At 37.5% G+C, this 16,701-nt stretch overlaps 1 protein-coding gene across 5 annotated transcripts in view; it reads right to left on the bottom strand.

Annotated features, from left to right (window-relative positions):
- PLD1 (phospholipase D1) overlaps window positions 1-16,701 on the bottom strand; it is a 200,263-nt gene that overhangs the window by 21,637 nt on the left and 161,925 nt on the right. For all 5 annotated transcript variants that reach the window (XM_060011141.2, XM_060011143.1, XM_060011142.1 and 2 more), the window contains 2 exons: window positions 12,687-12,800; window positions 10,288-10,337 (listed from right to left, as the gene is read on the bottom strand). In XM_060011141.2, the coding sequence (XP_059867124.1) occupies window positions 10,288-10,337; window positions 12,687-12,800 (164 nt within the window). The remainder of the gene's footprint in view (window positions 1-10,287; window positions 10,338-12,686; window positions 12,801-16,701) is intronic.

The raw sequence follows: 16,701 nt of genomic DNA, 5'->3' as shown, positions 1-16,701 counted from the left end.
ACACATACTTTGCAGCATATCCAGCGCAAAGCAGCAGATAAATTTTGCAGACTTTGGGTAAGTAAGAGTGTTGGCAATTAAATAACACTCCTTCTAAATCACTAAAGGAAAAGAAAGAATCCTAAGTACATTAGGATTAGGAAAGAATTCTAAGTACATTTGACTTCGGAGAATTTTATTCAGAGCAAGCAGTACTAGGTTTGTACTTTAAAATGCTGTCCTCTCATCATGTGAGGGTCATTTATGTGATAAGAAGAAATGCATTCCATATCAAACCAACCCATATTCATTACTCTGGCATGAGTGTTAGTCATGAGATTTTATGGTCCCTCTCCCACGTAGCAATCGCCCTGGATAAGCAAAGTCTGATACTAAGAATAAATGGAGTGGAACCAAACCATCTTAGATTCTTATAGAAAGAGAACATAAATTTTTAAAAGAATCTGAAGCATATTAATAGAACCAATGGTAGTTCATGTTTCATTTACTGAAGTTTCCATGTATTACTGATGCTTTCTATTTTACTGCTGATGTTAGTGTATCTATTAAATTTAGGTATATTGGAAAGAAGTTTGTTCATAGGTAATATACAGAGATTCCTCCATTTACAAATAAACCTTCCCATATTTTATATTAACACATACTATAAAGTCTGTATAGTTAAAACAGTGTAGAACTGGTACATAAATAGACAGCCAAACCACTGAATGGAATAGGAAGTCCAGAAACAGACGCAAGTAGGTATGGAAATTTTGCATATGATAAAGGCTGCATCTCTAGAAAAAGGGCTTTTTACATAAAGGAATAGAATTTTTAAATGAAAGGTGCTAGTACAATTGCATAGCTATTTGAAAAAGATAAAAATTATATACATTTCTCCCAGCAATCATAAGAACTCCAAATAAATCAGAGATGAAAATGTAAGCATATGAAACCATGCAAGTGTTAGAAGAAAACAGGGTGAATTCCTGGTAACCTGAGCGCAGGGAAGGCTTGTAAGTATCTAGAGCCAATAAAAGATCAATAATGTTGGCTAAATTAAAAAAAACATATTTGCATGACACAAAACACAACAAGCAAAGACAAATGACAAAGAGGAAGAACGTATTTGCAGTATACATTACAGACAAAGAACTGAGTCTGAACATATAAAGAACTCAATAACTGAAGGGAGAAAAAGATCAAAGTCTTGACAGAAAAATAGGCAAAAGACATGAACAGACAATTCACACACACGAAAAGATACATTTGAAAACACATACATTCTCACTCATAATAACAGAAATGCAAATTAAAACCACAGTGAGAAACCATTTTTTAACCTATGAGATTGGGCAAAAAAAAAAGTAAGATAACATATTCTATTGGTGAGACTGGGTTGAAGCAAGCTCTCTCTTACATTGGTGGTAAGAATGCAAATTGGTACAAACTTGGAGGGTAATTGGCAATACCTAACAAAACCACCTATGTGTTTACCTACTGACCTAGCATTCCCACTGTAGAAACTTATCCTAAATATACACTTCCAACAAATAAGAACATATATGCACAAAGTTATCAACTGCATAATTGTAATTGAAAAATATTGAAAACAACCTAAATGTTCATACAAAGGAGAATGATTGAATCAACTATGGCAAATCTATACATGGGAGACTATGCAGAGCTAAAAAGGAATGAAAATCGCTATGAACTGATACGGAGTGATTCCAGGATGTAGTGTTAAATGAAAAAACAAATGCACAAGAAAATATGTGGTATGCTATTCTTATGAAAAGTACCAAAAGATTTCTCCCAAAAGATTGGGAGAAATAAGAAAATATACATGTATCTGCTCATTTGTACAAAAAGAAACACAGCAAGAATAACTTAGAAACTGACAAAATTGGTTACCAATAGGGGATGAGTGGAATAGGGTGGAAAAGATGGGTGGGGAAGAAACTGAAAGGAAGTATAGTGGAGTGGCACTTGTCTAAGCATGCCTTTTGTATAGTTCTGCCTATTGGAAGTCTGTTACACACACTTAATCAAGAAAGACAGAGGAAAAAAGAAAAGCCTAAAATGAAATACAAATTAAAGCAATGAACCTAACTGTATTTCAAATTAATAACATAATCCAAGTAAATTTTCAACACTGGTTTTTGAGCATATACTCTTAGGCTAAAGACAAAAAGAACTGTAAACAAATATTGAATTCTAGTGAGATTTATTTTTCATAGTAGTATGGGCTACAGATTTTTGTGTATTCTAAGATTGAGGAAGTATATATATCAGAGATAACAGAAGGAATCCTGTGGCATGGGACTGGAATTATAAGTATCAGTATGGAGATAGATAGATAATAGGTAGATAGATGGATAGGTAGATAGATAGATAAATAGACAGATAGATAGACATATAATAGATAACGTGTATACAAAAGGCCTAAAGCAGTAATATCCCAGTAGTAATGATCATATCTAGCACCCAGAATTTGGTTTCTAAATGCCAATTTCCACTAAAAGAACCTAGGTTTCTTGGAGAAATGGTTGATTGCAGGGCTAGTTCTGGGAATATACCAGATGGGTCTGGAACTCTTGTGCCAGTAAGAAAAAAAGGCTGATGGGAACATGTCCAAAGCACATAGGAGCAAGCTTAAAAAGGCCCTCACTGGCCAAACCTGTGCAAGCTGATCATGAAAATTATTACCCACTGAATAACATAAGAATCCACAGGTCCACACATGAATGAATGCATAAGTGGGGAAGAAGGAAAGGAAACTTTCTTATAGTAGAATTGCAACTAAGAAATTTAGAAGAAAGTAATAAATATAGAAGAAGCAATGGAACTAAAAAATCAACATTTAGAAATATAGTAATAATAACTGAATCATAGTGTAATAATGGATCCAGGCAGAATCATTAATATATGCTAAAACCAGTGGGTGAATGTTTGATAAGAAGCAGAATATTTACTATATAGACTCAAAGTGTTTTCCCACGAAATATTTAATTACAAAGGGAAAAATGGTAATTTTATAGTGGAGAAACTTGGCAGATCCCACCTTCCCTAAATGATCAAAGTTAATGTACCAGTAATGGGGTAAATCAACACCATGTTCCTCCTGACATGGTATATGAAGAGCACGTCACTTCTGTGATATTCCTGCTGAAAACGCATAACCTGAATCTAATCACAAGGAAACAATGGATATACCGAAACGGAGGGCTATTCTACAAAATATAACTGTACTCTTCAAACATACCAAGGTCATGAAAGTCCCCTCATCCTCCAAAAAAAAAAAAGATTGAGGGATTATTTCAGATTACAGGAAAATAAAGATACATACACCACATGTTCTTGATTGAAGCCTGGGCCACACACACACAAAAAACATTTCCCCCCCTTTTGCTATAAAGGACCTTAATTAGTAAGACAATTGGAAAAATTTTAATAAGGTCCGCAAACAAGATAATAGTATTATATCAATGTTAATTTCAGTAATTTCTATATTGAACTATAGCTGCTTTAAAAATGTCCTGCTTTTTCACAGAAACACACATTTATTTAGGAGTAAATGAGCATCATGGTTGCAACTTATTGTCAAATGGTTCAGAGGGAAAAAACCCATCCACCTGTCTGTCTGTCTATCTGTCTACCTATCTGCAGAGAATGATAAAGCAAAGAAGGCAAATTTATTAACATTTGCGAAATCAGGATGAAGGGTATATGGCAGTTCTGGAAATTCTTCCATAAGTTTGAAATTATTTAAAAATATTTTTTAAAGATTAACGATACCGACTGGCTGTTAGCAGCCTGAAAAGCTTAAGACGTAATAACTTGTAATTTCCTAAGGCACAGATTTGTGCCATTCCACAGAAGGTCTGGAGAGTCTCAGCAACACTCCAACTAGTGGGCGAGCCTCACAGCCCACAGTCCATACCTACTCCTTCATCCTTGCTACAAAATACCTTTTATTTTAAAAGGATTTTTTGTTTTGTTTTGTTTTGTTTTAGATTTAATTTTATTTATTTTTGGCTGCGTTGGGTCTTCACTGCGGTGCGCGGGCTTCTCATTGGGGTGGTTTCTCTTGTTGTGGAGCACGGGCTCTAGGTATGTGGGCGTCAGCAGTTGTGGCGCCCAGGCTCAGTAGTTGTGGCTCACGGGCTCTAGAGCTCAGGCTCAGTAGTTGTGGCACACAGGTTTAGTTGCTCCGCAGCATGTGCGATCTTCCTGGACCAGGGATCAAACCCGCATCCCCTGCACTGACAGGCGGATTTCTGTCCACTGCACCAGCAGGGAAGTCCCCAAAATAGCTCTTGTGAAGTGGTAAAAAATCTTTATTTCTTTATGAAAAATACCTTTAAGAAGAAAGCTAAGGGTGAGTGCCAGTCACGGGGACCAGAAGAAAAACAAAGGTTCCAAGCCAGAAAGCAGACATTTTGATGAATTAAAGTGTGGCCTGTCAAATGAGGTGAATGGATCCACCACACACTCTAGTGAGAAGAAGACAAATCAAATTGAGAAATTACTTTGGTCGGTACAGTCATCCCTCAGTACCCACAGGGTACTGGTTCCAGGACCCCCAAGGATAACAAAATCTGCCCTACTCAAGTCCATTATATAAAATGGTATAGCATTTGTGTATGATCTACACACATCCTCCCGTACACTTTAAATCATCTCTCGATTACTTATAATACCTAATACTATGTAAATGCTATGCAAATAGTTGCCTGCACACGGCAAATTCAAGTTTTGCCTTTTGGAACTTTCTGGGGTTTTTTTTTTTTCCTTTTTAAATATTTTGTATCTGCGGTTGGTTGAATGTGTGGATGGGGAACCTGCAGATACAGAGGTCTGACTGTACTTTATTCTGTGAAGGAAACTGGCTCAACGAGTAACAGGTACAAAGTTGGTGATGTTAACTTGTGGTGTGAGGATATACCGAAACAGTGCCTTCTGAAGAAAATATCAGGAAGCCAGGAGCATGACAGGTATTAATAAGAAGCAATAGATAGAAAAGAATCATGAGGGGTTCCAACTTACATGTTATGGAGGTATGTGAGAATCTGAAGATTTATGCAGGCCCCTAAGACATATCTGTTGTGAACGTTGGTGCATATATATCGATAGCTCGAAAGATGAGAAGTTTGATACGATAGACTCTATGTTTATAAGGACACTTTGTGAAAGGACTTGAAGAGTTGTCACAGGCTTTTGCTGCTTAAACAAGCACTTCCTATATGTACGTTTCTAATCCTGACTGAATACCTCTAGACCTTGGGTTAAATTAAACGAAATTGGCTGCTAAAATGCCATAATTCACAACAATTATAAAAATAATAAAGAAATGCTTTAAATTAAACACTAAATCCCTGAAGATTAGTGTATCAGAAAATCATACACTAATCGCAGCTGGTTTTCTTTTCAGGAATTTTAACATATTCGTAGCAGCAGTTTTGTTATTTCTAAAAACTACAGCTCTCTATCCAATTAGAGATTAGTTAGTTCATGTATTTAAAACCCAGTATACATTTACAAAAACAAAACCAACAATATAACATTGTACCTCAAAAAGGGGCATTATGTAATTAATCTGTTCTTCCATGTTCAATGAACATTTTCCCCACTGAGATGCGTGATTTTGACTTGTTCCCAGGGTACTTGGAACTCTTTTCATAAGAGGGCTTAACATTGAAATGACTTATGTTAAAATCCAATTTTTCCCCAAAATAGGCAGAGGCAGGAAAAGGGTCCAGAGCCAAAGAAAATGCTTTATAATAAGTTCAGGACACTTTTATGGTTGAGAAACTAAATAATAGGCTTGTTCTGACTTCTTATTCTCCTATAACCTCACCTTTGCATTTTTACTAGCCACTGTTATTACCGAATGGCTTTCCTGATTTTGTTTTTAATCAATATATCTTTTAGAACCTTACTCATTCACTATCAGTTTAATTTTCAACTGTTAGAAAATAGAGATAGGGTAATACTCTGGTAAATCTATGTCCTGGATAAAATTAGATACACCTTTTGAAAGTATTTATTTATTTATTTATTTATTTATTTATTTATTTATTTTCCTTAATTTTTTAGCTGCGTTGGCTCTTAGTTGCGGCACATGGAATCTTTGTTGAGGCATGCAGGATCTTTTCGTTAAGGCGCGGTCTCTTCGTTGCAGCGCTTGGGCTTCTCTCTAGTTGCGGCGTGTGGGTTTTCTCTTTCTAGTTGTGGTGCGTGAGTTCCAGAAGGCATTGGGCTCTGTAGTTTGCGGCACGCGGGCTCTCTCTTTGAGGCGCGTGAGCTCAATTGTTGTGGCGTGCGGGCTTAGTTGCCCTGCGGCATGTGAGATCTTAGTTCCCAGACTAGGGATCGAACCGGTGTCCCCTGCATTGGAAGGTGGATTCTTTACCACTGGACCACAAGGTAAGTCCCTGAAATTATTTATTATTGGTGATGTACATGTCTTATGTCCAAAGTTCTTTCTAAGATTTTTTAGATTGAGGAGACCATTAGTGAAAAATTATTGAATACCACACACCAATAGATAAGTTTAAAATTATGTAGTCCTAAAAGCTTAATTCATTATTTTTAAACTTCCAAGTCATTTAAAAATCCATATGCCATAAAATTCACCTCTTTAAAGTATTCAATTCAGTGTTTTTTTTAAAGTATATTCACAAAGCTGTACAATCACCACTATCCAATTTTAAGACATTTTAATTACTCCAAAAAGAAATGTCGTACCCATTAGAAGTCACTCCCCATTCCACTCTCTCCCCAGACCCTGGCAATGACTAATCTACTGTCCTGCCTCCAGGGATTTGCCTATTAAAAACATTGAATAAAAATGGAATTATACAATATGTGGCCTTTTGTGTCTCGCTTCTTTTCACATAGCATAATATTTTCAAGGTTCACCCATGTTGTAACATGGATCAGTACATGCCTTTTTAGATTTAAATAATATTCCACTGTATGGATATACACATTTTGTTTCTTCATTCACCCATTAATGGATACTTGAGTTGTCTACACCTTTTGGCTATAGTGAATAATGCTGCCAGAAATATTCATGTGCAAGTTTTTGTGTGAACACATGGTCTCAGTTCTCTTGGGTATATTCTGTGGAGAATTGCTGAGTCATATGGTAACTCTATGTTTAACTTTTAGGGAATTACCAAACTGCTTTCCAAAGAACCCACACCATTTTGAATGACCAGCAGCAACATATGAGGGTTCCAATATCTTCATATTCTCATCATTATCTTTTTTATGCTTTAAATTATAGCCATCTTAGTGGATATGAAGTTGTATCTTGTGACTTTTATTTGAATTTCCCTAATGATTAATTATGTTGAGCATCTTTTTATATGCTTATTAGCCATTTGTGTATCTTCTTTGGAGAAATGTCTATTTAGATCTTTGGCCCATTTTTAAATTGGATTATTTTTTTATTGTTGACTTGTAAATGTTCTTTTGTATATTCAGGATATGAATCCCTTACCAGAGATATGATTTGCAAACATTTTCTCCCATTCTGTCATTTTTTTCTAGTTCCTTGATAGTGTCCATTGGAGCACAAAAGCTTTTATGTCTGATGAAATCCAATTTATCCATTTTTATATTTTTGTTATAAACCCAAGAAACGTGTGCTTAATCCAAGGTCATAATGCTTTGTGCCCATGTTTTCTTCTAAGAGTTTTATAGTTTCAGTTTTTACATTTTAGGTCTTGATCCATTTTGACTTATTTTTTGTATGCGGTGTGACGTAGAGGTCCATCTTCCTTGTTTTGCATGTGAATATACAGTTGTTCCATCACCATTTGCTGAAAAGAATATTCTCTCTCCATTGAATTGTCCTGGAACCCTTGTTGCAAGTCAAGTGACCATAATCATAAGAGTTTATTTCTGGATTCTCAGTTCTATTCCTGTGATCTATATGTCTATCCTTACATCAGCACCACACTGGTTTTATTCCTGTAGGTTTATAGTAAGTTCTGAAATTGGGAGCATGAGTCCTCCAATTTGTTCTTTTTCAAGATTATTTTGGCTGTTCTAAATGCCCTATTCATTTTTCTGCATTCTTTTTTCTTTCTGGTCCTCTGACTGGATAATCTCAATTGACCTATCTTCAAGTTTGTTGATTCATCTGCCTACTCCAATCTGCTACTGAGTCTTCCAATGCACATTTCATTTCAGTTGTTATACTTTTCAACTCCAGAATTCGTATTTGGTTCTTTTTATGTAAAAAAATTAATAAAAATTTTAAATTAAAAAATTCTATTTTTTAATACTATTTGGGGAGAGATTGTTTTTAGACTTCTCTTTAGTCTTTAGATTTGTTGCCTTTAGTTTTTTAAACATAGTTAAACTAGCCATTTTAAAGTCTTTTAAACTGTCAGACGGGTGAAATTAGGACAATTCTCTGAGAATTGTTGGGGGATGGGAGCTTCAAACCCATTTGGCTCCTTCCAGTGGCTGCTAGGCTGTTGGTTTTCTTTCACAGTGATGGGGAGTTGGTTTTCAAGGCCACTGTGAAATGAGGAGAGGGGGATGGGCATATGGCAAATTAAAAAGCTTGCTGCTTTTACCAAGATTCTGCTTTTTTTTTTTTTTTTTTTTGCGGTACGCGGGCCTCTCACTGTTGTGGCCTCTCCCGTTGCGGAGCGCAGGCTCCGGGCGCGCAGGCTCTGCGGCCATGGCTCACGGGCCCAGCCGCGCCGCGGCATGTGGGATCTTTCCGGACCGGGGCACGCACCCGTGTCCCCTGCATCGGCGGGCGGACTCTCAACCACTGCGCCACCAGGGAAGCTCTCTGCTGTCTTTCTTGAATAAACAGATTGTTACCTGCCCTTGGTTAATTTCCAGAGTGCTGAAAAAGTTGATTTTTGACAATTTTTGTTAGTGTTTTTGTTGCTTTTATGTAGGCGTGGATTTGGGGGGATCCTTACTATACCATTCCTGCTAATGTCCTAATTCTTTATTTTTGAGGAAAAATATACAGACATGGAAGGCCTAATTTGTTCTCCCCACATTCTGATACATCACCCAGTGCACCACGTTTAGGAGGCTCCCAGTGTAAACTAAAATTTTCAAAAACCTCAGTTGAGGTGGATAGCGTATGTGAACGCCACACCACAGGGCATCATATGATTGCGGTGGCTCCTGACCTTTTAGATCTTCCTGTGGCAGCCCCATCCTCCTGATAAGTTGGGTTGAAACTCTTAGGATTACCTGACCCTTCCCTTACTCTTCTGCTCCCACATCCCCTCAAATGCTCCTTCACAGTTTTATCCATACATAACCTTTCTATCCATTCCCAAGGCACCATTTTCTCTCACCTGCCATCAGTCAGTGACCTTTGATATAAACACCACTTTGATGAGTTCAATCAGTGATCAGAGGCATCCAACACCATACCTTGTCTTTTTCTGGATAAAAATCTAGTCTTTTTAATGTGACCTACAAATTTTCACAATCTTAATCCGATACGAACTGGAGGTCAGACAATTTGGGTTCTTTCTTCAGCTTAGTTCTTGTGGAATTTTCTGTACCTACTGTTCAGGGTATAAAAGATGATTGAGTACCTACTATGTGCTAAACTTAGAGTCAGTTCACAGAGATATAGGTAAGTAAACCCACAATTACAATGTACTGTAGCTAAGAACTATGTGGAAGGATCAATTAAGATATCTGAGAAAGTGCCTTTGAAAATGTGAAGAATTTCAGGAGTAAAAGGTATTACTGTGGGTTTTTTTCTTATTTACTTACCTCCAGTATAATACCCTTGAAGATTTAGTCAAGTGTTATGGTGTTAAAATGGTTATATAATTAGTTTTCCTCCCTAAATATGACAGTGTGTGAGAACCCTGGGACTTCTACATCTGTAGGAGGCCACGTACATACATGCTGACTGCGTCCTCATCTTTAAAGCAGGGATGACACCTTCCTGCTTACTTCCCAGGACCGTGGTGAAGGATCGCAGGAGAAGATACATGTGGGGTCATTCTGAAGTGCCTTACAAATCGCACTTCTTATCAAAACAATTATTATAAATAAATAAAAATAAATTATAAAAAATTGTAAACATACTCTCATTTTTATCACCTATGCAGCTCATGCTGTGATGTCTTCATTTGAACATCTGTTTGGACAGTTTAATGAGAATAAGTAATTTATTTCTGTTAAGCATCTTGTGGGCTACCTTTTGTGAAGAGTCCTATAACCACACTGTGAAAACATTAATAATCACTGATATGTCACCAAAAACAACCATGGAGGAAAAGAAAAGCAGTTACTTACTCTCTGCTTTTAATTGTCCAAGGATGGAATTTTCTCCTCTGCACATGGTTCTGAACATATGTAAAGGAAAGAAATAATTATAGAGGTTTCAAAGGTTTCAATTGCAATATCTGTGGGGTAGAGTCCTAATCCAAATAAAAATAGAGCAAGTGCTTTTATGAGAAGATTTTTTAAAAGCCAAAAAAATCAATGTCACTTCTGTAATGTTATTGATGGGACAAGTTATTCTGAAGTGCGTAAATGGAAAAGTTATAAAATTGATCTTAGATTTCAGAAAGAGATGCTATTTTTAAAAGATGGGTTATGAATGAGCTTTCCCACTTAGAAAATGTGGCGACTGCAAAGATAAACTTAGAATGCCACAATAGATAAGAATACTTACAGAATCATATTACTTTCAGAGGTGAAAAGGGCAAACTTAGCAGAGTAATTCTGGGATTAAGGAAACTATTATACCTGAGCTGTCTCTGTAAAGTCAGAAAACCCCTTAAAAGTGAAAAATATAGTCTCAAATAGCTGCCTCTACTAATGATTTTGCTTCTCAAGACTCTTATAATAGTCGATGAATTATAAAGACCGACAAGACAAAAAATTCTATGTTCCATCTACTTTGCTCTGTGAATGTAATTAAAAGTACAGTTATGCCTGGGAAATGCTGATATTATTAAAGATGATGCCAGAAAATAGAGATTTTTTTGCATAATAAAAGGTTATAGTTTTGGTTGCTGAACAAAAGCGAAGCACGTTATTTCATTCAATTGGTTCACACCCAAGAAAATAGTTACAGAAAATAATTACAATCAATAATATTCCAAAAATAATGTTAGCATGGCAAATGAAGTGGATAAAATCCAATTAAACATTATTGCCTTAAATACTTAAAACATTAAGTGCCTTAAATACTTGAAAAGCTTTGTTTGCCATGTTATAAATCAGATAATATTAGAAATGGGCAAATCTTCAATCCAAGTGTATAGACCAAAGCACAGTTAAAGTTTTCTCATACTGTAATGAGGCAAAATTACCCCAGATGAAACAAAACGCCTTACTTGAAACCCTGGCAGACAGAAAGATACAAGCTTGAAAAGTCGGAAAGAAGCAAGAGGATTAAAAAAAAGAAGATTTCCACCACAGTGGTGCGCTCAAACTGTGCCTGGAGGACCTTAGGTCTTGAGGAGGTGCCTCTAGGGAGGTGGACTCAAGCAAGAGGGCATCTAAGCCCCCGGCCCCAATTTGACCAAGGCCCTGAACCCTTATCTGCTTTACACACTGGGGGTTTGGGACAAGACTTCATTTGTCCCTCCCCCACAAAAGAATTTGATTAGAAAGGTGGGAAACTACAGGTGGTTCTGACGAACAGGGGATATTAAAAGAAAATATCCAGGCGCTAGTCCTTGCTTTGACTTATTAAGTGTGATCCTGAGTAGGGCTCTTTTGTGCTTCAGGTCACAGAGCTTATAATTGGGAGCTGGATTCATGCCAGGCCTGTCCATTTACCTCTTCTCAGCTAAGCGACCCAAAAGGAACGTCAGGGGGGCCTTTCCATCACTTTCTACAGCAACCCTCTACACCCGCCCACCAGCTAGCACCTCTCAACCCCCCTCATAATCTTCCACTGGCCAAGTCTGAAGTCTCATGTGCCTTTTTGTGTGAATATGGAAACTCTGCTTTTTAGAATATTGAGAACAGGACTTACCACGTTCCCTAAAATTTTAATAAAGTGATGGCAGGGAAAACAATTAACATTCCAGGAGACAGGAAAGAACCTTCACGCTTCACTTACTGGCAGAGACTATTACTACCAACCTTGTTGAAGGATTGCTGCCTAGAAAAATCATAAACCAATATGTGCAAATCATACCATTTTAAGCATTTAATTTTTTTCTTTCATCTACTTACTGCAAAGAATATGGAAAGCTCAATAACTGTTTGGTGGCTTAAAGATAATTTTAAAATTATCTTTAAAAATTAATTATGTATAAAGGACTTCATATCTGTTTCTGTATAAAGTCCTTGTCTGCATTTATAATATATTAATATATATTAAAAGAACAAAAATATTAGTCTTTTTTATATTCATATATATTGTGTGTATATATATACCTCATAAATGGAGACAAGCACTCTATATATGTGATAGGCAATGAGTATAAAAGAGACACTAATATTTTAGTTCTTTTATATGTGTCATGTGTCCTAGGCCTACCATTTATGATTTTAGGCTCTATTTGAATTTTATCAACTAGTAAACAGGCCAAGATTCAGAAGTAAAATAAACAAAGTGTCCATCTGTTCAATGCTCCACTGAATAGATGTGGAGAAACATTTCCATTGCTTTCGCCAGCTTACATGCATAACTGATTGAAAGCTGTAAACAGAGGATTTTAGAACTTTGGCACCTGTAGTTGAAGTGCATTATTGCCTGTAGAGCATTTCCTCCACCGGTTGAAATGTCTCCTTCAAAACCTGGCAGAAGTGGTATCACAACATAAACCCGGTATCTCTGGCTTTCCCTGCAAAAGTCAGATGGAAAGAGTTGCACATACACACAGAAAAAGACACAGTGACAGTTAAAAATGACAGTCAAGCAGTTCACATCGTTTTGGAGATTGAGTGAATGGCTCCCTACGATACATTCTATCACGTTCCAGGCTTTGGCAGGGAAGGGGATGCTGCTGGATTAAAGGCCAGAAACTGTTACCCAGGCTAACCGTTCATAACAACCTGAAAAGTAAGCTGAACTTGGCAGTAAAGTGGGAATTGTACCCACTATCTCTCTATAGCACAATCCTTCCTAGGACAAAATTCACTGTAAAAAAGCCTTGCTTGGGTCCCATGGGAGGTGGAGGGGTTATAATAAAGTTTCGAAAAAGACGTTATCCTAACTGTTTTATGTATAACAAGTTATAGCCACAGTACCGAGCTCAGAGTCCAGCAAATAGTAGGCATTCAGTTAGTAATTACTGAGTAAATGAGCTCCCACAGCCTAAATCTCAGGGGCAAAAAAAGATATTGAACCCAGTATATTTTCCAATGCAGAAATCAGCATTGTTTAGAAACTCTGATTCATCTCTGAAAACTCTGCTTCAGATGCAAAATGTTACCCTGGGCCTGTCAAGAATTTTGAATGACTGATGTTGAGTTTTAAATCTCCTGTAGACGTAACACAATACTTCTTGGTCTGCTGTCCCAACTGAACAGCTTTTGAAAGAAAAGAAACAGAAGCAGAAAGTGGGGCTCCTAACTTTGATCTGCATTCAGAAAGTCAGAAATTTGGAGAATTGTGTTCAAATAGGTATTGCCTCTTTGGAGGCTAGACTGTTAATATCCTTATCCCTAGAAAACACACAGGAAGAAGAGAAAGTCTGGAGATGACTGTGGTATCCCTTATGGTCAGAATCTCGCCAGTTTATGTGAGAAGTCTGCATTCACACGAAGATGCTGCTACGGGTTAATTTTCAAATCGGAACCTACTTAAACTTTTCAAAATACTTAATTTCTAAGGTGCGTTGTCTTCTAAACAGCTACATTTTTCTTCCAGGTGAATATTATTCCTACTCTCAGAGGGATCAGATTTCATTACTGAGGTCTCTGATGCCAACATACTGTACATATCAGGGCACAGGGAAAGTGCAGTTTGAGACAGAAGCCACGACCAACAGAACGGAGTCTGGAGGCCTATGAGCTTTAACCGCAGTGCTGAGAAATGAGGAATCTGAACCAGGGTGTTGTAATGGCATGGATTAATCGCTAGATGGCAAACACAGTTTGAGTTGGAAAAAACCCATTTAAAAAAAATATATAAATGGTTAAAGTTATCTGTCAAATAAGGGTACGAAGCTCACATTCCTAGATAGTAAACAGGATAGTGGGAAGAACAGAAAGAATGCCTAAGCTATTTCCTCACAGCCAGTATTTAAAAGTCCAAACGAATTTTACAGTTGAAAATTGACACCATCTGGCTTCAACTGCCTTTACAGAATCACCTTCGGTCTGGTCCTCCCAGGCCCACACTCCAGTGACTGGACACCACTGCCCTGCGCTCAGAGGTGCACCCCCAGTAAGGCAGGTTAGTCAACCTAACTCATCTGCCCCCTGAGCCTGGATGTCCTTCTCTGCCTCGCAGAGAGGAGCTGATAACCGGCTCCTTCCATCAAGCCATCCTGGATGTGCCAGTGAAAATCGGTTTGCTCCTGCCTCCGCACTCCAGCTACACATGGCTGGGATCCCTACTCAGCATCTTTTTTGCTTTACACAACAGTGACAGGTACCTCTGCTAGGCTAGGCTATGTGATAAGCCCTTTTGAATGTGCGTCCACATATCTTTCTGTTTTGGGCAGTGCCCAACAGAGGACCTTTGCACTCAGTATGCACTTGGTACTATTTGTTTTGAGAGGATGGGGTCAGGTTGGAAGAATGTTTGTTTCTGGGAAGCCTCTGGTAGACAAGAGGTTAAACAGGATGTTTTTCTTTAAATTAGATTACATTTTATTTGAATTTTTTTTACTGTGGTAAAATACATGAAACATAAAATTTACCATTTTCACCATTTTTAAGTGTACTGTTCAGTGTTAACAACTACCTTCACATGTTGTGAACCATCATGATCTCTATTTCCAAAACTTTTTCATGAGCCCAAACAGAAACTGTGATAATTAAGCAGTAACTTCCCATTTCCCCTCCCTGCAACCTCTGGTAACCTCTAATCTACTTTCTGTCTCTAGGAATTTGCCTGGTCTAGATATTTCAGCTAAGTGGAATCAAACAATATTTGTCTTTTTGTGGCTGACTTATTTCACTTAACATAATATCCTTAAGATTCATCCATGGTGTAGGATGGGTCAGAATCTCCTTCCTTCCTATGGCTGAATAATATTCTGTTATATATATGGACCACATTTGGTTTACCCAGTCATCTGTTGGTGGACACTTGCAATGTTTCCACTTTTAGCTATTGTGAATAATGCGGCAGTGGGCACGGGCATATAGTATCTGAGTCCCGGTTATTTGGGGTATATACCCAGGACTGGTGTTGCTGGGTCATACAGTTATTCTATGTTTAGCTTTTTGAGGAACCACCAAAAAAAATTACATTTTCAAATGGATAATATATGTTCTCAGTGCAAACCTTCAGAGGTGGAAGATTATATGATGAAAAAACTTCTTTTTCACTCCTTTGTCCCCAGCCTTTGTTTCCCCTCCCTAAGGGCAATTTGTATTACCTTTCATGTTCTTTCAGAAATAGTCTATGAATTTATAAGCATATATATGTATTCTCTCCTTCTACACAAATGTTAGAATACTGTAAACACTTTTCTGAACGTTATTTTTTTTTTTGTAATTTATCAGTGCATCCTGGAAATTCTTTGCTAACTGTACATAGAGAGATGCCCAGTTTTTAATTAATAGCGACAGTATTCCAAATCCATGCCATAATATTTTAACCAGTTCTCTATTGCTGGGCATTCAACTGTTTCTAATTTTTTGCTACCCCAAAATGCCTATTTTGCTATGTGTGCCAACCCACATAAGTCATCTCTCACATTTATTAGAAGCAGTATTGCTGGTCTTGAACACCAAGTGTTTGTAATTCTGTTTGGAAAAGATGGTTACCTTTTGCCCATGTGTTTTATAAAAGCAAAAATGACTTCAAAATGTAGACATTGGGAAATGTTCTATAAAAATCTTGTATCTTTAGATAAAGCATATTTGCAAATTTAGTTTGTAGAAAACAGAATATTCACATTTTCTTGTTCTTGGTTAGCTTTATATCAAAATCCTTGCTTTTTTATTTATTTTTTTTTAAATTTTTTATTTTTTGCGGTACGCGGGCCTCTCACTGTTGTGGCCTCTCCCATTGCGGAGCACAGGCTCCGGATGCGCAGGCTCAGCGGCCATGGCTCACGGGCCTAGCCGCTCCATGGCATGTGGGATCTTCCCAGACCGGGGCACGAACCCGTGTCCCCTGCATCGGCAGGCGGACTCTCAACCACTGCGCCACCAGGGAAGCCCTATTTTTATTTTTTTAACACAATGCAGTTCTTGAATTTCCTAAATGATGAAATTTTTAAACTGTGTTCAGCAAATTAGCATAAATGACTTAGATATTCACTGCTATAGAAAAAAAAAAGGGCTCTGGAATTTCAAACCATAAAGTTGTAGCTAAGTTTAAGCCAATGAAGAGAAAATTCTATGTGCTAACCTGTCCAGTCTCCTTCCTTGATCCGGTCCCCAGAAAATAACAGTTCTTGGCCACCGAGGATTCTAACCTCTTCCAAAACACTGCATTCTCACAATGCTGAGGTGGTGCAAATGATAGCAGTCAGCATAGGGCAAGAACCTGAGCCCCTAATGTGCAGAATTATTTATGATCTTAAAAGCAAGAGAAGAGCTAGTGGGCACCAGGCCATCATG

This window comes from Delphinus delphis, chromosome 4 (assembly GCF_949987515.2).
Source record: "Delphinus delphis chromosome 4, mDelDel1.2, whole genome shotgun sequence".
NCBI classification, from domain to species: Eukaryota; Metazoa; Chordata; class Mammalia; order Artiodactyla; family Delphinidae; genus Delphinus; species Delphinus delphis.
This window is presented reverse-complemented; position numbering and strand designations above follow the sequence as displayed.